Genomic DNA, 21,262 nt, shown 5'->3' with positions numbered 1-21,262 from the left:
GACCAGTGTGGCCTCACTGGGGGGGCACGGAGCAACTCCCCAGGCCCCCCGTGCCCCCAGGTGCCACCCCGGGACTGAGCCCTCAGCCCCCTCCCAGGCCTGGATGGGGTAAACTGAGGCACCGGGACCCCAAAGCACCACAGGGGTTCAGTCAACATCCAATTTATTGACAGTGGGGAGGGGTCTGGGGGTCAGGGGGAATGTGGGGGGGTTTGAGGAGGTCACAGCAAGTGGGGGGGTGGGGAGAGCTCAGTAGTGCAACAACGGGCGGGAACAGGGACAGGGACACAGGGAGGGGGCCCAGGCCTGGCCCGCCACCCCGTCAGGGCTGCGGGGCAGGGAAGTGCTACTGGTCCTACTGGGAAAGAACCAGTCCCTTGCTGGGATGGGGGGCACCCCCTGGAGTGGGTGGGAGGTTTGGGGGGAGGGGGTGAGGGGGCAACAGGGGCTGCCCCAACCCCCCCCCCAGCTCCATCCCTAAGTGCCACCAGGGTGGGGATGCCGGGACACCCCCACGTCCACACTGCCCAAGGAGCCCGGAGAACTGGGACGCCAAACCCCGCCGTGGGGCACTTGGGGACACCCCGTGGGTGGGGCCGGGGGGTCCTGGCCGGCGCGGGGGTCTCAGGGGACGCGGTAGGTGGACGTGTTCTTGGGCTCGGTGCTGGGGACGCACCAGTCCCCGCCCTCCTGGCTGGCCTGGTAGTGCCGCCACGCAGACTTGTTGTACACGGGCAGCCGCTCCACTGAGTCTGTGGACAGCGCCTGGGGGGCACACGGGGGGCTCAGGGAGGGTCCTGTGCCCCCCCCCGGCCCGGGTTTAGGGACACACACCCACCTTCAGGTAGATGACGGCGTCGGTGCCGAAGCCCTCCATGGAGAAGAGCTGCAGGTCCCCCTGGAAGTACTTGGCGTAGAGGCGGGAGATGGGCAGCCCGTAGCCAAACCCGGCCTGGGGGCATGGGGAAATGGGGTGGGGGGGTTCCCAGGGCTGGGGGGGCACCCCCGGCCTCCCCACAGCGCCCTGAGTAGCGCCAGGAGTGGCCACGGCGTTGCCAGCCGTCACTGTGCCACCGTCACAGGGCCCCATGCCACCCTAAAGTAGCCCCATGCCACCCCAAAGGATCCCCACGTCACAGCTGACCCCACCAATGTGTCCCCATGCTACCAAAGTGTCCCCACACCCGCCCTGAACGTCCCCAAAAGGTCCCAGGCCAGGCCCAAACCTCCCCGTGCCACTCCAGCCCCCCCTAAACCTCCCCAGACCACCCCCAAAACACCCCCAGGCCATTCCAGCCACCCCCAAACCTCCCCATGCCACCCCCAAAGCACCCCCAGGCCACTCCAGGTCCCCAAATCACCCCCAAACGAGCTCCAGACCCTCCCATGCCGCCCCCAAAGCCCCCCTCAGCCGCCCCACCTCAACCCCCCCCAGCCTCAGCTCCCCCTCCCCGGCCCCACGAGGGGGTCCCGTACCAGGGGGGCCCCCCCGGAGCCCAGCTGGGGGGTGGGTGCTGTGGAGTACATGTAGCTGAAGAGCCGCTCGATCTTCCGCAGGGGCACCCCCATGCCCCTGTCACTCATCTGGGGACACCGCAGCGGTGACAAGCCCGCTCCTGTCCCCCCTCCCCACAGCTCCCCCCTGCAGGGCGGGGCTGGGGTCCCTCACCCGGATGGACAGGTCCTCCTGGCCCAGGGCCACCATCACCTTGATGGCCGGGAGCCGCGGGCTGTTCTCGTGGCTCTCCACGGTGGCCCTCATGGCATTCTGGGGACACAGAGCCCCAGGGGGGGGGTTAGGGGGGACCCCCACAGCCCCCCCGGAGCCCCCCACTAGGGCTGGGGTACCTTGAAGAGCTCGAAGAGCATGTGATACAGGTGGGATGGGACGTAGACGATGCTCACGGGCTGCTCCGAGTTGCTGGCTGGGGAGGACACTGGCATTGGTGGGGGCAATCCTGACCCCAAACCTCCCCCAGCCCCAAATGAGTCACCTGAGAGTCCCCTGATCACAGGGACCCCCCAAACCTAAATAAGCCAAGTATCCCCTGCCACGGGGACCCAAACCCTAAAGGAGCCAGCTGAGAAACCCCTGAAATGGGGACCCCCAACCCTAAAAGAGCCACACAAAAATCCCCCTGCCCCAGGGACCCCCAACCCTAAAGGAGCCACCTGATAACACCCTGCCTGGGCCCCCCCGCTGTCCCTCAGCCCCCGCTGTCCCCTCATCCCCGCTGTCCCCTCGGCCCTGCTGTCCCCTCGGCCCCCGCTGTCCCTTGGTCTCCGCTGTCCCTCATCCCCGCTGTCCCTCAGGCCCCGCTGTCCCCTCGGCCCTGCTGTCCCCTCGGCCCTGCTGTCCCTTGGTCCCCGCTGTCCCTCAGCCCCGCTGTCCCTCAGGCCCCGCTGTCCCTCAGGCCTCGCTGTCCCCTCGGCCCTGCTGTCCCTTGGTCCCCGCTGTCCCTCAGCCCCGCTGTCCCTCAGGCCCCGCTGTCCCCCAGCCCTCGCTGTCCCTCAGCCCCCGCTGTCCCTCAGCCCCCGCTGTCCCTCAGCCCCGCTGTCCCCTCAGCCCCCGCTGTCCCCCAGCCCCGCTGTCCCCTCAGGCCCCGCTGTCCCCTCAGGCCCCGCTGTCCCCCAGCCCCGCTGTCCCCTCAGCCCCGCTGTCCCCCAGCCCCGCTGTCCCCCAGCCCCGCTGTCCCCTCAGCCCCCGCTGTCCCCCAGCCCCGCTGTCCCCCAGCCCCGCTGTCCCCTCAGCCCCCGCTGTCCCCCAGCCCCGCTGTCCCCTCAGGCCCCGCTGTCCCCTCAGGCCCCGCTGTCCCCCAGCCCCGCTGTCCCCTCAGGCCCCGCTGTCCCCTCAGCCCCCGCTGTCCCCCAGCCCCGCTGTCCCCTCAGGCCCCGCTGTCCCCTCAGGCCCCGCTGTCCCCTCAGCCCCGCTGTCCCCCAGCCCCGCTGTCCCCTCAGGCCCCGCTGTCCCCCAGCCCCACTGTCCCCTCAGGCCCCGCTGTCCCCCAGCCCCACTGTCCCCTCGGCCCTGCTGTCCCCTCACCGTTGACCTCCTCGATCTCCAGCTCGGGTGAGGCCATGTAGTATTTGTCACACAGCAGCTTGGCCATGTTGTAGGCGTCTGGGAAGGGGGGGACACAGGGCTCAGCACCCTCAGGCCCAACAGGGGCAGCCTCTGGGTCCCCTCCACTCCCAAACATTCCCCATTCCTACAGATCCCAAACATTCCCCATTCCTACAGATCCGGGAAGTTTTTGGGGTCTTCTGCAGCCACCGCAAAGCTCAGGGGACACCGTGGCTGAGGCCACCCCACACCTGTGACACGAGTGGTCCCAGGGGGACTTCCAAGCAACCCCACCCCCCAAATTCCCCCTCCCCTGTGGGGGTGGGACCCCAGACCCCACCAACCTCTCACCACGTTGGCCACGTTGCAGTGGGGGTCGATGCTCCCGATGTGTTTGGGGTGCGCAGGGTTGGTGCTGCCATCGAAGAGCAGGGCTGGGGAGGGGACAACGAGCTGGGGGCACCCCAGGGACACCCGGGGACAGCCCCAGGGTGCTCTAGGGCTGTGGGGGGAGACATTTGGGGCTGGGGGAGATGCCCAAGACAGGATCCCTGGGGGTGGTGGGGACACTTGTGACAGACCCCTGGGGCTGGGGGGACACTCTGGGGACACCCAGTGATGATGGGGACCCCCGGCACAGACTCCTGGGGTTAGGGGGGAACCCTTGGGGCAGGGAGAACCTTGGGGAGTTCCCTGGAGCTGGGAGGACCCTCAGGACAGACCCCTGGGGACACTCTAGGGGGTTCTGGGGACACCCCGTGTTCTCAGGGACACCCAGGACCCCTCAGGACGGGGTTCCCGGGGCAGGGGGACCCCTCAGGACGGGGTTCCCGGGCCCCCCACGCCCCCTCACTGTGCTGGTTGATGAGCATGCGGATGGAGATGCGGCTCAGGTAGAAGCGGTCCAGGAAGTACTGGATGTTCTGGTTGGACACGGGGTCGTCCCCGTACGTCTCCTTGTACTCGATGACCCCCTGCGCCATGGTGGGGACGACGTCGTTGTGCCGGTTCCGGATCGTCACCAGCGCGTTCGTGAACCTGCCCAGGGGACAGCGACAGCGCTGGGGACACCCGGTCCGGGCACAGCCCCAATCCAGGCCGGGATTCCCTGGGAGCTGGTGGCGCTGGGAAAACCCGGAGCAGAGTCCGGTGGCACCGGGGGGTGGGGACACTTCGGGGAGACCCCGGGTGACACCAGCGCGGCTCTGGGAGGAGGTGACACCCTGGGATTGGGGACAAGCACACGCTGTCACCTCCTGACTCACTGTCCCAGCGTGGCTTGGTCCTCGGGGTCCCTGTCGTGGAATTCCATGATGTCCAGCAGGCTCTGGACGTACCTGGGGGGGACACAGTCATCCCACAGCTGGCACCCCCAAACAGAGGGGACACCCCAGGTGACACCACGAACGGCCAAGGTTCAGCCCCCCTCAAACCAGGCCCCCACCCCAAAATCTGCTGCCCCAGCAGCCACTGTCCCACCCCACCCCCCTGCTGGCACGGGGGCCCATGGGGACACAGCCCCTCTGCTAGGGGGTGGCTGTGGGAGCGATGGCACAGCCGGACCCCCTGGCACGGTCTGACCCCTCGGCACGGCCAGATCCCGCTGGCAGCGGCCCAGGACACTGGACAAACAACGCGTCACGCGGTGGCACTGGGAGAAGGGTCACGCTGCTGGCACTGGCACAGGGACACGGCACTTAAAGGGACACTCAGACCCCCCAGGACAGCGATCCCCTGTGACCCAGCCCCTTCAGGGAGCAGGTGGCACTGGAGGCCCCCCCGCTGGCACAGGGCGTCCCCAGAGGACCGGCAGCCCGTGTCACCCCTCCCTGTGCCCCCCGTGCCAGCACCCCGCAGGGGAGGGCAGGCAGTGACAGCTGTGGGACACACGGTGCTGGTGGCACCTGCGGTGACAGCGGGACCCCCCCCGGGCGGTGACAGGAGCCGTGGCGGACACGGGAGCTGTGCAGGTGACAGCGGGGGGACCCAGCGGGGTGACAACAGCGGGACCTGTGGCAGTGGGACCCCAGGCAAGAGGCAGAGGTGGGACCCCCATGAGCCACAATGCCAGCAGGCCCCAGCCCGGTGACAGCGGTGGCACCTCCCACATGGGTGTCCCCGTGTCCCCAAGGCCCGACTGACCAGCTCTGCACCAGCTGCACGGAGGGCGTGCGCAGCACCCGGTCCGGGAGCAGGTTGATCTCCTTCATGATGTTGGAGAGGCGCACGGGCAGCTCCTGGCGCAGGAAGGCGAACGACGTCTTCTCGCAGGCATTGCTGGAGCCTGGGGACACCGGGGGACACCGGGGGACACGGGGTGAGCCCCCACAGGACCCCCGGAGCCTGCACTGGTGGCACGGCCACCCCTGTGCTGGGTGGGACTGGGGGGCACTGGGGAGAGGGGACAGCAGCAGCAGGTCCCTGTAACCGGCCGGAGAAGGCTGGGGGACACTGGGGGACACCTGGGGGGACAGGGAGGGCTGAGGTGGGCTCAGCCCACTGGGGAGGACAGGCTGGGTGCCCAGTGCCACCCAGAACAGCACAATTCCGAGCGGAGCAGGACCTGGGCCATCGCCAGAGCCCAAAGCAGACCCAGGGGTCCCCAGGGACACGGTGAGGAGTCCCCAACCAAGAGCCGACATCCAGCAAGGCAGGGGGGGACACAGCTGACCCCAAAACCCTGGGGACGGGGGACACTGGGATGGAGCTGGGGGGACAGGGCAGAACTGGGGGGGCCCCCAGGGTGCAGCCACCAGCCCCCGTGCGGGGGACAGTGGACAAGAGAGCGCCAGGCTGGGTGACAGCAATGAGGGGACACCTTCACCCCCTGCGGTACTTGCTGGGGGGACTGGATTGGATTGGGGGGGTCCCATTCGCCCACCCTGGGGGGGCCAGGCCGGTGCAGGGCCGGGGGTCAGGATGCACCCCAAATGAGGGGGTTTGGGTACCCCCCTGAGGGCTGGGGTGCAGAGGGGACGCCCCCAAAAGAGGGGACGCCCCCAAAAGGCCTATTAGGAAACCACGTTCCAGCCCCACTTCTTCACCCGGGGGAGGCGGTTGGTAAATCCCCCCGCCCCAATAACAACGGGATATTTGGGGGGGGGGGGGGGTCAGAGTTACCCAGGCCCAGACACGCACTGAGGGGGGGCAGCCCCCAGACCCTCAGATTTAGGGGGTGGGGAGGGGAGAAATTTCCCGGGGAGGGTTTCAGGATTTTCGGGGGCGGGTGTGAGAAGGATTTCCCAAGGAGGGGGGCAGGAACTCCCGGGAAGGGGGGGCAGGAATTCCCGGGAAGGGAGGGCAGGAATTCCCGGGGCTGCGCACGGAGCTCCCTCCCCCGAGCACCGCCCCCGCACCGGGTGTCCCGGTCCCGCGGCAGGCCGGGGGTGCCGGTGACGGCCCGGGGTCCCGGTGAGGGGAGGGGGGGGGCGTTGTTTATTTACCGAAGTCCAGAAACTGCTTCATGGAGAGCGGCGACGGCGAGAACTTGCTGAAGTGCTCGATGTAGGTGGGGACGCCGGCCAGTGCCGCGCGCTTCCCGAGGCAGCGCAGCAGCCGCATGGCCCCGCTGTTCCCGGGTCCCCCCGGGTCCCCCCCCGGTGTCCCCCCGGTGTCCCCCGGCCCGGCCCGGCCCCGGCACCCCCGGGCCCGGCCCTGCCCCCGCCGCGCCGCGCGCAAACAACACACCCGCTGTCAATCACCGCGCCGCGGCCAATCGGCGCCCAGCTTGCCTCAAACCCCGCCCCTCTCCCGTGCCAATCCGGCCTCGCTGCCGGGCACGCCTCGCTGTCAATCACCCCGAGCCACGCCCCTCACCGGGCCCTATCCTGCCCCCCCCGCTGTCAATCACCGCGCGCACCGGGGCCAATCAGCGCCTGCCTTGCTTTCGGCCCCGCCCCTCCCGGCGGCACGGGCGCTGATTTGCATAACCACGCCCCCCGCGGCTCCCGTCACCCCTCGGGGCTCCCAGACCCCTTCCCGGGGAATTTGGGGGGGGGGTCTGAGCCTTTCCCGAAGGTTTGGGGCGATCTGAGCACACCCCGGACCCCGCATTATCCCCCCCCGTCACCCCCTACCCTCCCGGGGTACATCATCCCCCCCTCCTCTTTTTGACCCCCAACCCCCAAAAGCCCCCAAAACCCCCAGCCCACCCCCCCCCCCCCAACCTGCCAACCATGACACGGAGGGGGCAACAGGTTACAAATCCCAGAGCGAGGCTTTATTGGGCCCCGGCGAGGAAGGGAGGGGAGGTTTGGGGGCCGGGCAGCGGCTGGGGGTGCAGGACCCCCTCCCCAGCCACCCCCCAGTACCGACCGGACGCTGGGACTGGACACCAAAACACCGACACGGAGAGACACGGAATAATTTAACCCCAGAGACACGGACAGGGACCCCCGGGGCGGGGGGCGAGGCTGGCGGGGCGGGGGGGGGACACGGCCTGAAGCGCTGCCCCCGCCCCAAGGCAAAGCAGCGTCCGAGCACGGGGAGAGCACCGGGATGAGACCCCCGCGGGGGTCGGGGATGAGGAGGAGGGGGTGGAGGAAGGAATGAGCTCCCCCAGCCCCTCCCCGGGGGAAAGCAGAGCGGTCCCGCACCCAGCGCCGAGGGGAGGGGGGCGAGCGTGTCCCGGCGTGCGGGGACAGCGGGGACGTGTCCCCGGTACCGGGATGTGTCCCGGGGGACAGGGACGTGGCGAGCGGAGTGTCTGCGCGGGGGGAAGGCACTCGGTGAGCCCGGCAGCACTTCGGGGAGCGAGGGGGGGGGGGGGGGGGCACATTTGGGGGGTCGCCCCCACAAGCGTGCAAGGCACGAGCGTGCAAGAGCCCCCCGGGCGAGCGGGGAGGGGCTGCGGGAGCCAAGGCCGGAGGCGGCCGCGTCCGAGGGGGATGGGGACAGGGAGAGATGCACTTGTGCAAAGTCAGAGCCCCCTCACAGGGGTCTGGGGGCGGGGCAGGGGGTCAGTAGTACTTGTCCGGCTCCTGCCACTTGGTCACCCAGAGCTTCTTGCGGCGGCGGGGCAGGAGCCCCCCGGGTTGGTAGCGCTGCTCCTGCCGGATCCGCACCGCGTGGTACTTGGGCATGATCCGGTAGTAGCGGGTCCGCTGGAAAAAGTCACACTGGGAGGGAGGGACAGAGAGGACAGGGGGTCAGTGAGGGGCCGGAGAGGGTCAGGGAGAAGGAGAGAGACCCCCGAGGCGGCGAAGAGCAGAGGCAAAGGGAGCAGCAATCCTGGAGCCGCTCGGAGAGACCCCACGGAGCCCTGGAGGGACCCTACAGGACAGAGGAAGAGGAGAGGAGGCTGAAGAGGAGGAAGATGCCGCTGCAGCCCGGCCCCACGGGGCATTACCAGGCGGGGCCCGCGGCGCCCGGGGGGGCACAGGGGGTGCCCCCCGTTAGTAGTCGTCCGTGAGCCGCTCGGTTTCCGACGGCTGGATCCTCATCTCCGCCTTCTGCCCCTTGGCCTCGTACATGGCCCGGGTGTTGGCCCGCCGGAAGAACCCGCACTGCAGGGAAGGGGACAGGGTCAGGGGGGCCGGGACAGGGGCTGGGGGGTCCTGGGCAGCCCTCGGCAAGTGGGAGGAGCGGGGCAGGGAGATGCCCCCAGACCCTGCAGTGCAGCCACAGGGAAGGAGGTGCCACCGTCCAGCCCCGCTTCGGGAGCACATCCCAAAATCTTTGCAGCCCAAGACGCGCTGGGAATGTCTCTGCTCCTCTTCCTCATCCCTCTCCAGCTGGGAATCTTCCTCCCGGGGGGGCACTGCCTACCCGGGGGACACCTGCCACCCACGGGGGGCAACTTCCAGCTGTGGGGACAATCCTCCAGCCGCGAGTCCCTCGCGCCCCTCGCCAGGCAGGGAGGAGGCGGCCACGGGTGACACGAGCCCGTCAGGTCCCAGAGCAGCTCCTGCACCCCCTCCTCCCCCGGAAGAGGATTTGGGACCCCCCTCACCTTCCAGAGGAGGAGGATGATGAGCCCCAGCAGCAGCAGCCCGGCTGCCACCGACACCAGCACCAGCCAGAGCGCAATCTCGGCCGGCTGCTCCTCCTGCAGCTCCGAGTCCACGTCCACGGAGAACTGGGGGGGGTGGGAAGAGCCTCGTTGGGGCACAGAGCTCCAGCGGCCCCAGTCCCTCCCAGTCTGCCCCAGTAAGGGGCTCTGGCATGGCTCACCCGCACCGTGTGGTTCCTCATGGTGATGGTGGGGACCTGCGAGCGCAGGAACAGCGTGGCCGTGCCCGTCACCTTCACCCGGTCAAAGTCCCGGAACTCCTGGGGACATGGGGGGGACACGGGTGAGGGACGGGGACATGGGTGCTCAGGGACACGGGGATGATGGAGAGGGACACGCAGATGGTGACACATGGATGAGGGAGGGGAAGGACACGGATGACGATGGGCACATGGGTGATGGGGGACACACGGAGGGAGGGGGGACACAGATGACAACGGGGACACACAGGGGCAGGTGCCAGCTCCTGAGCTGAGCCCTGGCAGTCTCGGGGCCCCGTGTACCACCACCCCAAGGGCTCGGCCAGCGCTGACCCCCCGCAGCCCCCGGACTGACCTCGATGAAGGTGCTGTTCCAGACGCGGGCGCGGAGGCTGAAGCTGGAGGGGAGCTGCGTGTGCAGCAGGGGACACTCGAACCACACACAGCGCGCGGTGCCCGCCGAGCAGCTCTGGGGGACAGGGCGGGTCAGGGGGGGGGCCAAAGCACCACCCTGGTGCCAGGAAACAGCGGGGACGGTGATCCCGGGAGAGGGGGATGAGCTGCTGGACCCCCCTGACCCCCTGCAGCCCCCACTCACCAGCACCGCCTCGGACCTCGGGCGCCGGCCAGTGGCCAAGGTGACCGGGGGCTCCCCCAGCTCGGGGGGCTCCAGCTCCCGTCTCTGCCGGGATGGAGCCTGGTCCTGCAGGAGCTGAGGGGGGACACGAGCCCCATCAGACCCCGGGCTGTGCCGGGGGGCTGAGGGACCCCCGCGGTGGGGCAGGGCCCTGCGGGGAGCGGGGGACTCACGGTGAGGTTGAGGGGGTTGATGACCCCCCCGGGGGGGTGACACGTGTCGTTGCCGTTCACCAGGATCTCGGTGGGGTAGAGGAGCCATTTGCCATTGGGGATCTCGTAAGGCCACTCAAAGCCCAGCAGGATGGTGCCCAGCGTGCCCAGGGACTCGCCTTTGGTGGTCACCTGCGGGGCAGGGCGGGAGGTGGAGTCCGGCATTCCCAAATCCGCCTCCCTCCGGCGCCGGCCGCGCCCAGCTCACCTGGAAGTCGAAGGTGAGGGGGCTGCCCACGTCCTGCTCCTGTTTCATGGCCGACTCGCCCACCACGATCCCGCTGAAGTAGGACTGGATGTGGGAGGAGGCTCTGGGAACGGGATGGGGGACGGGAACGGCGTGAGGGGCACGGGGGACATCCCATTCCTGCCCCATTCCTGGGACACCGAGGGCTGACCCAGCCAGACTCAGGTGGGATGGATGGAGAGGACACGGAGGGGGTGAGGGGACACAGAGGGGGTGAGGGGACACTCACATGCTCAGCGAGGACTGGATGCTGTAATCCACCAGCAGCTTGGCCAGCACGGGCTGCAGATCCTCCTGGGTGCTCTGCCTGCCGGGGCACCGGGATCGGCATCTCCCCATCCCAGCAGGACCATCCCCACCCCTGTCCTGCCCCCTCCCACTCACGTGGACAGATCCAGCCACACCACGACCTCCCGTGTGTCCAGCATGATCCCGATGGCTTCGAAGGTGATGGTCAGCTCTGCCTGCACACAGGGGGGATGGGGAGCAGCTCAGCCGGACCTGCTGAGCCCCCCAGGAAGGGCCGGGGGGCAGCTGGGGGGGAGCTCTCACCCTTTGGTTCCTCTTGAAGGGGTTTCCCAGCTCGCACAGCACCGTGTCCCCAAAGGTGCAGGCCCCGCTCTGGGGAGGGCAAGAGGGTCAGGAACATCCTGGCCGAGCCCACCTGGCCCCGGTGGGACACAGGGCCCAGGGTGTCCCCCCCGTACCGGGCGGACGGAGGAGGGCAGCAGGCTGGGGGGCACGGTGACGTTCAGCAGGGCCTCGTGGGCGTCCTCGCCATTCCAGGGGGTCGTGGGGACGTTGCTGATGTTGATGCTCAGGTGCAGCTTCCGCACGTCCCGGCTGTACTGCAGCACCTGGGTCCCGTTCACCCTGCGCGGGGAGAGCGGGGTCAGCCACCCCCACGGGACAGAGACACCCTGGGGGGACAAGGAGGTGGCACGGGGCGGCTGAGGACACGCAGGGCCCCGCTGTCACCTGGGCAGGGGCTGGCTCTGCTCAGTGACCCAGCTGCTCTGGAGCTGGAGGTTGCTGTAGCACTGGTTGTCGGAGCCACATTCCTTCTGGAACTCGATCTGCGGGGACACGGACGTCCCCGTGAGTCCCTGTGACCCCCAGGGCACCCCAGCGTGTTCCCCCCCGCCCGGCACACCTTGGTCTCGTTCTCGTGGGACTGGTCCTGGTTGAGGACAGGGAAGGCATCCAGGGAGTGGGGGCCCAGCTGGAACTTTCTGGGCTTCTCCAGCAGTGAGTAGTTCATGGAGAGCACGATGGGGTGCAGCTTGTCCCGGACATTGTCCTGCAGGGAGGGTGGGAATCACACAGAGAGCCCTCCCCGACCCCCAAACTCCAGCTCCAGGCACTGCCAGGCAGCCCCCGGCCATGTCTGGGGTCCCCCTTTGCTGCCCAAAGGGATGGAGGGAGGGAAGGAGGGAGGGATGGAGGGAGGGATGGAGGGAGGGAAGGACCCTCACCAGCAGCAGGAGCTCCTGGGACTGGCAGCGGGTGGCGGGCATGGAGAAGCTCCCAGTGTAGGTGGCGGATTGGGACCCCGAGAACCTGACCCTGGGCGGGTGCCGGTCCTTGTCGGCCTCCAGTGTGTACTGCAGGGCTGGGGGACAGCACGAGTTGTCCAACACCCCCACACCGTGTCCCCATGTCCCTGTCCCCGTGTCCCCAGGCCCCCCGAGCCCCACTCACTGATCCTCTCCTTGTAGCTGGGGTCCCCTGCGCTCTGGTTGTAGGAGAAGCACAGGGTCACCGTCATGCTGGGGGGACAAAGGGGCCGTGAGCCGAGCCGGGGGTGCCACCAGCAGCTGCGGGGACACCGGGGACACCGGGGGCTCACCAGGACTTGGGCGTGCACTGGGCAGGGTCCACTTTGCTGGGGGTCACCGTGAAGGTCTTGTCCAGGATGTTGATCACGGGCCGGGCTCTGGGCAGGGATCGGGGCTGGCTGAGCCCCGCTGCTCCGTGCCCACCCCAGGGGTGGCAGGGGGGCAGGACAGCTGTCCCCTGTCCCCATTCCCGTACCTGAGCAGGACGATCCGCTCGCTCAAGCTGCCCACCAGCAGATCCGGGTAGGAATTGCCGTCCATGTCCAGCCCCCCGCTCAGGGAGTACCCGAAGGTTTTTATCTCGGTGGGGCCCAGGTCTGACCCGCTGATCACCTGCGTTTGGGGGGGTGGGGGGGTCTCACCCAGTGCTCATCACCCCATGGATCCAGGGATCAACCCCCTGCATCCCACCTGGAGTGCGGGATGCTCGGGGGGGTATCCTGGACACTCCGGAGAGGAACCCAGGCCCTGAAACCCCAGTGAGGGCTGCCCGGGGCCGTTACCTGCTGGGGTCGGTCCCGCAGCCCCTCGGCGCTGCTGTGGTAGATGTAGACCTTGCCAGGCCCCTCGAAAGGAGCCCCCACGGCGATATCTGGGGGGACAGAAGCAGGGTCAGCCCCCCTGACCCCTCCCTGGAACCCCAAAATCCAGCTCCGGCCACAGCCAGGCAGCCCCCAGCCACGTCTGGGGTCTCCCCTTCCTGTGAGACCCCACAAAGTCAGCACAGGAGGGAGGGAGGGATAGAAAGAAGGGACAAGGGGACAATCAGGACCTCCAAACTCTCCCCCATCTCCTCCTCTTCACCCCAAACCCTTCCAGAGACCCCCCCACGCCTCTCCTTTCCTGATGAGCTCCCCACAGAGCTGTCCCCGGCCGCTCACCTTGGAACCCGTCCTGGTTGACATCCCCGATGCTGGCTAGGGCAAAGCCAAACCCGGAGTAGCTGGGGCCAGTGAGGATCAGGCTGTGGAGCTGCTGGAAGCCCCCGGCCTCGTTCATGTACACGAACACCGCGCCCCCCACCTCCTGCTTCCGCTCGAAGTAGTAGGGGGCCCCCACCACCAGGTCCTGCCACCTGCAGGGACAGCGGGGTGCTCGAGGCTGGGGCCGGACACAGCCCCGACCCCACACGCCCCAAGTGGCTGTGAAAAGGTGACACCCCAAAAAACCTCCCTGCCCCAGAGCTGTGACCCACAGAGACCCCAGGGCAGCTGCACGGTGTCCCAGGTGAGACCCCCGCCCTCAGGAGCTGCAGGAGCCTCCAGGGGAGACCCCCACCCCCAGAAGGGGACAGATCCCAGCCTAGGTGAGCTTCGGGAAGCCCCAGCCGAGCCCCCATCCCCGCAGCCGGGGGGTCGCGGCCCCTCACCCGTCGTTGTTGAGGTCGGCCAGGGCGAGGGCGCTGCCGAAGTAGGAGCCGACCTGCGGCCCGGGGAGCAGGAGGCTCCGGTTCAGCGTGCGCTGGGCCCCGCGGCTCAGCAGCAGCACGGCCCCGGTGTGCTCGTACCGCGGCGCCCCGGTCACCATCGTCACGTCGTCCCGCTGCAGCACCGCGCTGCCCACCTCGGCCGTGTACCCTGCGCGGGGCCCGGCCTCAGGGAGGGGCACGGGGACCCCCGAGGACCCCACATCTCCCCCGTGAGCCCCTCGATACTCCCATGCCCCAAAAACCCCGCCCTGGGCCCCTGCAGCTCCCGGGATATCGAGGGGGGAGCACTGGGAATGGCTCACACCATCCCTGAGTGTCCCTAAGTGTCCCCTGAGCCTTTATCGTCCACGCCCGAAACCCACAGCCCCCAAACTTCCTCCTCACCCCAAATCACCACCCCATATTCTCCCTCCATCCCCCTGCACACCCTGATGTCACTCTAATATCACCAGTGCCCCCCACTCCCACCATCCCAGGGGGGTCTTCAAGCCTCCCTAAGGCCCCCCACCCCTTTAACATCCACCGTCAACATTCCCCCTAAATCCATCCCCCCCAAACCTCCTCCTCCTCCTCACCCCAAAACCCCCTGGGGCGCCCTCCCTGCTGCCCCCACCTATGTAGATGTTGCCGATCTTCTCTTTGGGGTAGGAGAAGTCGTCCAGGTCCCACATCTCCCGCTGGAGCATGTAGTCGGTCCCTGGAATGAGGAGGGCAGGTCAACCCCACAGCGGGGCGGGGGGTCCCACAGGGGAATGGGCACCTCGGGAATGGGGGTCCCGTGGGGGTACAGGCACCCTGGCAGAGGAAGTGCCCCCAAAGGTAAGGGGAACCCCCAGTAAAGGGGTGCCCAGAGAGGCCCGGTGACCCCGGCGGTGGCCCTGCCCTCCCCAGAACCCTCACCCTGCCAGTTGTAGGCACCAGGCGCCCCGAAGTAGATGATGTTGGCACTGAAGCCGGCGCTGGTGCCCATCTGGCACATGCCGGTCTCGTCGGTGTCGGTGTTGGCGTTGCACATCTCGTTGTGGTACGTCTGCCACTCGTCCCCCAGGTCCAGCCGCAGGTCATTGCCCCGTATGTAGCACCGGCCCACCATGCGCCGCTGCGCCTCCGCCCCCGACCACAGCACCCGCGTGTAGCGGTGGGCACAGGCCTGGGGACAGGGGACAGCTCAGGCACTGACCACAGCACCCCTGGCAGTGGTGGGCACAGGCCTGGGGACAGGGGACAGCTCAGGCACTGACCACAGCACCCCTGGCAGCGGTGGGCACAGGCCTGGGGACAGCTCAGGCACTGACCACAGCACCCCTGGCAGCGGTGGGCACAGGCCTGGGGACAGGGGACAGCTCAGGCACTGACCACAGCACCCCTGGCAGTGGTGGGCACAGGCCTGGGGACAGCTCAGGCACTGACCACAGCACCCCTGGCAGCGGTGGGCACAGGCCTGGGGACAGGGGACAGCTCAGGCACTGACCACAGCACCCCTGGCAGTGGTGGGCACAGGCCTGGGGACAGCAGGGGCACTGAGGGCCAGGGGACACCCCAAAGGTGAAGGGTCACGCCAAGAGCGTGTGTGTGCACAGCACTGGGAGCTGGGTGTGCAAGGAGCCGGGCTCTGGGTGTGCAAAGCCCCGTGGTGCCCCCAGACTCACCAGCACCCTCCCCGCCGGCTGCCGCTGGCTGGCCACTGTCACCCCCAGCCACATGTCCTCGATGATGGCCTTGTCCGGCTCATCTGTGAGGGAAGAGCCGGCCTGAGAGGGGGACCCCACTCCTGGGGGGGTTTGGGGTGGTCCCACACCCCAGTGGGGTCACCCACCCTTGAGCTCGATGGCCAGGCGCTGGCAGTCGCGGGTGGTGGCACTCAGGGGACAGGCGTACACGGCGCCCGTCCGGGTCCCGTTCACCGGCTCCGCGTCCTGGGGGGCCCCCACCAGCAGCCTGGGGGCAGAAAGGGGGGCAAGTGGGTGGGTGATGGGGGGGAGCAGATGCAGCCCCCCAAACCCCTTCAGCTCGTTTTGGGGTGCAGAGCCAGGTGGGTGCCCTGGAGAGGGGGTGCTTGGGGGGAACTGGAGCTGCTTGCCTGGAGTTTGTCACACCCAGACACCCCCAAAAAACGGGGGCAGCCCCATCTCCGGAGCTGGAAGGGGACACAGCGACCCCGAAAGGCCTCAAGGACAGACTGATGGATTCATTGCTCCTGCACTCCTTCCCAGACCCCTCAGTCCGGCTGAGCCCCCGGCCCGGCGCATGTGGGGTGCGGAAAGAGGGGGTCGCAGTGACCCCCCCAAACCTCGCTGTACTGGTAGGGAAAACAAGAGGGGGGGGCTGCTCAGCACCCCCAGCCCAGCCCCAGGGCCCCGTCTGTGTAAACACCCCCGGCCCTTCCCGGCCAACCTTTGATCGCAGCCCCGGCACAGCTGCGGCGTGTCCGGCAGACAGGGCCGAGCTCCCGGGACAGGGAATGCTGGGACAGGGGACAGACCCCCCCTGGGAGCAGGGAGGGGGAGCTGCGATGGACACCCCTCATCCAGGATAGACACCCCTCATCCTGGGGGGGCCTGGGCAACACTGAGGTGTCCCAGGACAGGCAGCACCTCCTGGAGGTGACGTCCCCCCAGGAAGGGCAGGGATGGCCCGGCTGAGTGATGGCAGTGCCATGAGGGGACATTGGCATTCCAGGCTGGATGTGCTCCCCAGGTGATGCTGAAGGGACCCCCCACCCACCTGAGCCCCCCTGCCCCAAGGGAAGATGCCGGGGACCCCAAGCAAGGCCCCGTGGCCCTGGTGTGGGGCTGGGTGCTGGCAGGGGGAGCTGGCATGGCCAGAGGGTTCCGGAAGGGCCAGCCTTTCCGCCGGGAAGTCCTTTGGGAGCGCCAGGACAATGGCGTGGAGGTGGCCGTGCTGGGGGAGGAAGTGCGTCCCTCTGGCAGGCGGGACATGGGGGGGACACGGCACCCAGGACATGGAGGGGACACGGGGGGGGGGACACGGCACCCAGAGCTGATCGCGGGGCACTGGGGTAATGAGCTGGCCGGTCCTCAGCAGGAACCACCAGCAAGTGCGGGGACAAACCCCTCTGTCCCCATCCCAGCGACACCGGTGGCGACAGGGCACTGCTGTAACGAGCTGACCAGTTCTCAGCGCAGCCACCAGCGAGGACAGGGACAAATCCCGCTGTCCCCAGGGCAGCCCGGCGGGCAGGGAGTGCCGGGAAGCTGAGCAATGCGGGGCCGGCAGCGCGGGCACGTCCGGGCGGGCCGGGCGCTGACTCAAAGCCCAGGCGCAGGAGGAATGCGGGGCCCCGGGCAGCCCCCGCCCCGGCACGCCGGGACCCCCCCCGGGCGGCTCCGCGGCGGCTGAGTCAGCCCGGGGCTGCAGGTGGGGGGGGGGTTGGCATCGCTCACCCCAAAGGGGGGGGCCCCGGGGGGCCGCTCCCCGCAGGAATGCCAGGATGGGGGTACCAGCACCGTCCGAAGCCCCCCGGAAAGCGGGAGCCGCTGGGAAGGGAAGGAGGGCGGTGATGCCTCCTGGCTCCTGCCAGCTCGGCACAAAGGAATCCGCCCCCCAGTTCCAAGGGGGGGGCACAAGGGGCACCACTGCCCCCCTTACCTGGGGGGGGAAGTGACTCAGGGCAGCTGCTGTGACTCAGAGCTGGGGGGGGGGGGGGTTCTGCCCCCACACTCCGAACCCCACCGGGACCGGGGGGGCAACAGCCGGGGGTGTCCCCAGGCTCCCCCGGTGGTCCCGGCTCAGCCGGACCCCGCCGTTCCCGCGGGTCCCGGGGGGCGGGAGCCCACCCAGGCCAAGCAGCTCCGGCATCTCGCTGCCTCCAGCCAAGATTCCCGGCACGGCAGCCCACCCGCAGGCTCTGCTCCTGGGAAAAGGGGGAGTGCGGGGCCTGCCGAGTCCCACCAGAGCAGGGGGGACACCCAGGGGCGTCCCCCACCCGGGCGTGAGCCAAGGTGCCCCGAGCCCCCGGCTTCCCGGGGATCCAGCGGAACCGGAGTTGGGGTTCTGGGGAGGCTGGGACCCGTTTGTGGCCCTGGTCCCACGGGGGTGGGGGGACGGGGAGCTGGGATTAGGCTCTCGATGGTCAAATAGCGGCACGAGGGGGAGGCCGGGAAGGGAGGGAAGCAGGAATGTGAGGCCGTGCTCCGTCCTAATCCGCCCTGGCAAACCGGGGGGGTTGGCTGGAAGCGGGGGGGGGGGCTCCTCGCCAGCGCTGGCTGAGCGGGGGGGGGGGGGGGGGGGGTGTGTGGGAGGGTCCGGGCACCAGGACACCAAAATGCGGCCACCCCTGGGGTGGGAGAGGCGAGGATGGCAGAGAATCCCACCCGGACACCTCAGCAGGGTCTGGAATAGGGGGGCACAGAGCCCCCTCCCCAGGAAGCAGCTGGGCAGCGTGGGGAGCTCCTCATCCATCTCCCACCGCGCTCTGGGGGTGACGGAGCCGGGAGGGGAGGAGCAGGCAGGACGGGGGGCTCCGGACCACAGCCCGCCCCCCAGTTTCTCCCCAGTGCCGCTGAGTTTGCAATGGGGGTCCCTGAGCAGGCAAATCCAGCGGTGCCCCCTCAGGAAAGGAGGTGGGAGAGGGGGCGACGGCTCCTGGAAGCCAGGAGGGATGGACGGACGGACGGACGGGTGGATGGACGGACGGACGGTCGGTCCCACATTCGTCCCCCTCCTCCTGCCGAGCAGCCGCAGCCCTGCAGGACCCCGGCGGATCCGGGCCAAGGCAGGGGGAGCTCAGCCAGCTCCAGCAATCCGCAAAAACCCCGCCGAGGGGGAGGGAAAACCGGGAAGCCAGCCAGGAGAGCGCTCTCCTCACCAGCCAGCTGGAATCAGGAAGACCCCCGAGCCCCGGGCAGAGCCCCAATTCCCACAGGGCTGCAGATGTGGGTGCTGCCTCCCCCCTGGCTGCAGATTTGGGGGGGGGGGGGGGTCTTCAGCCTTCCTGGCACGGATCTGCCGTGCCTCAGTTTCCCCAGGTCATCCAGGGACCTCCGAACCCACCTGGGCTGGATTCAGCGGCTCCCCCCGCCACGGCCCCGAGCCAGAGCGGCTCCCGGTGGGAGCGGCCGGAGCCGGAGGGAGCGGCCGGAGGCGGGCAGCCCAAGGAGCTCCCTAATCTCGGGAGGGCTGATAAGAGCCCCGCTGCCAGCCCGCCGTCACCTGGCCGGGGAGGAGCGAACAAACAAACCTTTGCATGGGCACAGCTCCGCGGGCCCGGCAAAACACGGCGGGGGCGGAACGGGGGGGCTCCGGCATCGCCCCGGCCGCGCCGTGCCCGCCTGGCCCCCCGCCAGAGCCCGCCCGGGAAGCGGCTCCCCGCACCCCGCCGGGAATTCGGGAATGCCGGCGCTGCCCTGGAGCATCCCTCCGCTCCCACTGCCATCCCGAAAGGCGCGGCACGGCCGGGACAAGGGGCCCGGGACACCCCCTCCCGCGGGTGGATGACGGTGAAATCGGGGATGACGGTGGCAGGAAGCGTCCCTTTCCTGTCCCCACCCTGCACCTGTGAGCAGGGGGCACCGGAGCCTCCGTCCGGCACCGGGGCGCGGGTGCGACCCCTGGGGCTCCTGCTCTGCCCCTGGGGGGGTCCGGGGGGCCCCCTGCACCGGTCCCGCCCCGGAGCGGCTCCGACACCGCAAACTGGGGACACCCCCCATGGATGGAGAGAACCCCGCACTATCCCTGCCCCCAGCCACGGGCACGGGCAGCGGAGGCTCCCGGGGAACGGGGAGCGAATTCCCGGGGGGGTCCTGGCTCCGGAGCCTCTCCCCCGCAGGGATCACGCTGGGATACGCTGGGACACGCGGCGCAGGTGTGGGGCTGGCGGGTCCCTGTCACAGCCCCCGAAATCCCCCCCCAGGGCCATTGCCGGGAAAACACGAACCGATCTGTCCCGGTGCCAGGCGGGACCCCCCGCCCGGTGCTCCTCGGCAGCTGCTCCGATGCCACCGGAGCGGGCAGGGCCCGGCTGTGGGTGGGGACCCGCGTGTCCCCGAGGGCGGGGGGGTCCCGCACCCCACCAGCTGCTCCGCAGGGAACAGCTCCGCTCCCTCCTGCACGGGAGCAACAACAACTCCTCATCCCACGGCGGGGCCCAAATGCATCCCTGGAATGCGGAGCGGCACATGGCTGCATCCAGCAGCTGCTGCCAGGCCCCCCGCGGGAAAAAAGGGATCCCTGGGGGTCCCCCAAGGACCCCCCCGGAGCCGTCAATGTCGCGGGAGGGTGACCCAGCAAAAACCTGTGCCCTTGAGGGAGACAAACCCAGCCCAGCCCCTGCGGCGGAGCTTTCTCCCGGCACGGCCGCGAATGTCCAGCCGGGAGGGATCGGGGACGGGGATTGGCGGTGTCCGGTGGAGCGGGGGGACAGCGGGGGACACGGCGAGTGACAGCGGTGGCACGGCACGGGGAATGCTCCGGCTGAAAAGGGCTTTTGTTGGGGCTTTGCCCGGCGCCAGGAACCACAGTCCAACAGGTTCGCCGGGCACGGGGCCTCGCCGGGACCGGCTGGGGCGCGGGGGGGCACGAGGGGCTTCAAAACCGCCCCGCGGAGGGTCCGCGCCGGCCGGGGCCGCTCCGGTGGGGAGGGATCCCCCCTTCCCGGAGGGGCTGTCGCGCCCCCAGCCCAGCACCCGGAGCCCCGGGGCGCCCCTCTCCCGGCACCCCCACACCCCTCCCGGTGCGCCCCCGCCCCCACAGCAGCGCCGCGGGCTCGGGACCTTTGCCCTGACGCAGGGACCTCCCCCGGAGGGGCCCGTCACCCCACAGGCGACCCCCAACACCCACGGGGGACCCCCCGCCCCTCTCCGTTCCACAGAGACCCCCACCCCATGTGGGACCCTCATCCCAAGGGGGGGCTCCTCACCTCCACTGGGGACACTCCGCGCTCTGCCCCACCCCACGGGGGATCCGCACCCCGCGGGGATCTCTCCCCACCCCATGGGCGACCCCGACCCTACCGGGGACCACGCGCAGCTCCTCCGCACCCCACGGGGGACCCCCCACCCACGGGGGACCCCCCACTTCACGGGGACACCCCCGTTCGCAGGTAAAGCGCTGTCTCACTGTCCTCCGCCTCACGGGGGTCCCAACCAAGGGGGACCCCCCGATCCTCACGGGGACCGCCCGCACCCCCACGGGGGACCCCTCCCCACTCTTCCCCATCCCAACCCCCCCAGCCACAGGTGAACCTCCGCTCTCTCTCCCGCATCGCACGGGGCCGCAACCACGGCCCCCCCATTCCACGGGGATCGCCCCCCGCTCCCCGCCCGCGCTCACAGGCTCCGCTCCAGCCGCTCCGTCTGCCGGTGCAGCGCTACCGAGAACCCGAACAAGGCTCCGGCGGGGCCCTCCTTGAGCACGGGGAAGGTGCGGTCCAGGTTGAAGGCGGCGGCGGCGCCGAGCAGCACCGGGCCGAGCCCCAGCAGCAGCCCCGGCAGGGGCGGCGGCAGCAGCCGGCGGCTCCGCGCCATGTCCCGCACCGGCCGCCGTACCCGCCCTGCCGCCCCACCGGGACCGGTGCGCGCGGGAGGGGGCGGGGCCGGGCGGGGCCGGGCGGGGCCGCGGCGCTTCCGGACACGCCCCTTAAAGGGGCCGCGCACCCCGGTCCGCAC

At 69.7% G+C, this 21,262-nt stretch overlaps 2 protein-coding genes across 3 annotated transcripts; both read right to left on the bottom strand.

Moving 5' to 3' along the window:
• Window positions 1-146: 146 nt before the first annotated feature.
• On the bottom strand, window positions 147-6,665 carry PDK2 (pyruvate dehydrogenase kinase 2). Its single transcript, XM_048319845.1, has 11 exons — window positions 6,508-6,665; window positions 5,207-5,348; window positions 4,330-4,401; window positions 3,918-4,102; window positions 3,409-3,498; window positions 3,044-3,121; window positions 1,849-1,925; window positions 1,670-1,768; window positions 1,477-1,584; window positions 839-952; window positions 147-765 (listed from the first exon to the last, which is right to left on the bottom strand). The coding sequence occupies exons 1-11, from the start codon at window positions 6,623-6,625 to the stop codon at window positions 625-627; spliced, it is 1,224 nt and encodes a 407-aa protein (XP_048175802.1). The 5' UTR covers window positions 6,626-6,665; the 3' UTR covers window positions 147-624.
• A 596-nt stretch (window positions 6,666-7,261) lies between these two features.
• ITGA3 (integrin subunit alpha 3) lies at window positions 7,262-21,141 on the bottom strand. Of its 2 annotated transcripts, XM_048319389.1 has the most exons (26): window positions 20,928-21,140; window positions 15,454-15,575; window positions 15,287-15,369; window positions 14,538-14,787; window positions 14,251-14,334; window positions 13,578-13,785; window positions 13,090-13,283; window positions 12,712-12,800; window positions 12,405-12,541; window positions 12,220-12,306; window positions 12,072-12,139; window positions 11,846-11,982; window positions 11,524-11,670; window positions 11,349-11,446; window positions 11,078-11,243; window positions 10,923-10,991; window positions 10,755-10,834; window positions 10,600-10,677; window positions 10,332-10,434; window positions 10,085-10,255; window positions 9,873-9,986; window positions 9,630-9,743; window positions 9,236-9,334; window positions 9,015-9,140; window positions 8,412-8,568; window positions 8,092-8,181 (listed from the first exon to the last, which is right to left on the bottom strand). In XM_048319389.1, the coding sequence occupies exons 1-25, from the start codon at window positions 21,119-21,121 to the stop codon at window positions 8,458-8,460; spliced, it is 3,129 nt and encodes a 1,042-aa protein (XP_048175346.1). In that variant the 5' UTR covers window positions 21,122-21,140; the 3' UTR covers window positions 8,092-8,181; window positions 8,412-8,457. The 2 variants fall into 2 exon arrangements, with proteins under 2 accessions (XP_048175337.1, XP_048175346.1); XM_048319380.1 differs by lacking the exon at window positions 8,412-8,568 and having other exon boundaries at window positions 7,262-8,181; window positions 20,928-21,141.
• Window positions 21,142-21,262: the final 121 nt, after the last annotated feature.

Source organism: Corvus hawaiiensis, chromosome 1 (genome assembly GCF_020740725.1).
Source record: "Corvus hawaiiensis isolate bCorHaw1 chromosome 1, bCorHaw1.pri.cur, whole genome shotgun sequence".
Classification (NCBI taxonomy): Eukaryota; Metazoa; Chordata; class Aves; order Passeriformes; family Corvidae; genus Corvus; species Corvus hawaiiensis.
This window is presented reverse-complemented; position numbering and strand designations above follow the sequence as displayed.

What these genes read in the sequence shown, in the direction of transcription:
- PDK2 (XM_048319845.1), bottom strand. Translation starts at nt 6,625, where the DNA reads ATGCGGCTGCTGCGCTGCCTCGGGAAGCGCGCGGCACTGGCCGGCGTC. An exon ending in GGAGATCGAGGAGGTCAACG is followed by an intron (nt 1,926 to 3,043) that starts GTGAGGGGACAG and finishes TGTCCTCCCCAG; the next exon opens with CCAGCAACTCGGAGCAGCCC. An exon ending in GCTCCGGGGGGGCCCCCCTG is followed by an intron (nt 953 to 1,476) that starts GTACGGGACCCC and finishes CCATGCCCCCAG; the next exon opens with GCCGGGTTTGGCTACGGGCT.
- ITGA3 (XM_048319380.1), bottom strand. Translation starts at nt 21,121, where the DNA reads ATGGCGCGGAGCCGCCGGCTGCTGCCGCCGCCCCTGCCGGGGCTGCTG. An exon ending in GATCGGCAACATCTACATAG is followed by an intron (nt 13,786 to 14,250) that starts GTGGGGGCAGCA and finishes GGCCCCGCGCAG; the next exon opens with GGTACACGGCCGAGGTGGGC. An exon ending in CCCTCACCTTCGACTTCCAG is followed by an intron (nt 10,256 to 10,331) that starts GTGAGCTGGGCG and finishes CCTGCCCCGCAG; the next exon opens with GTGACCACCAAAGGCGAGTC.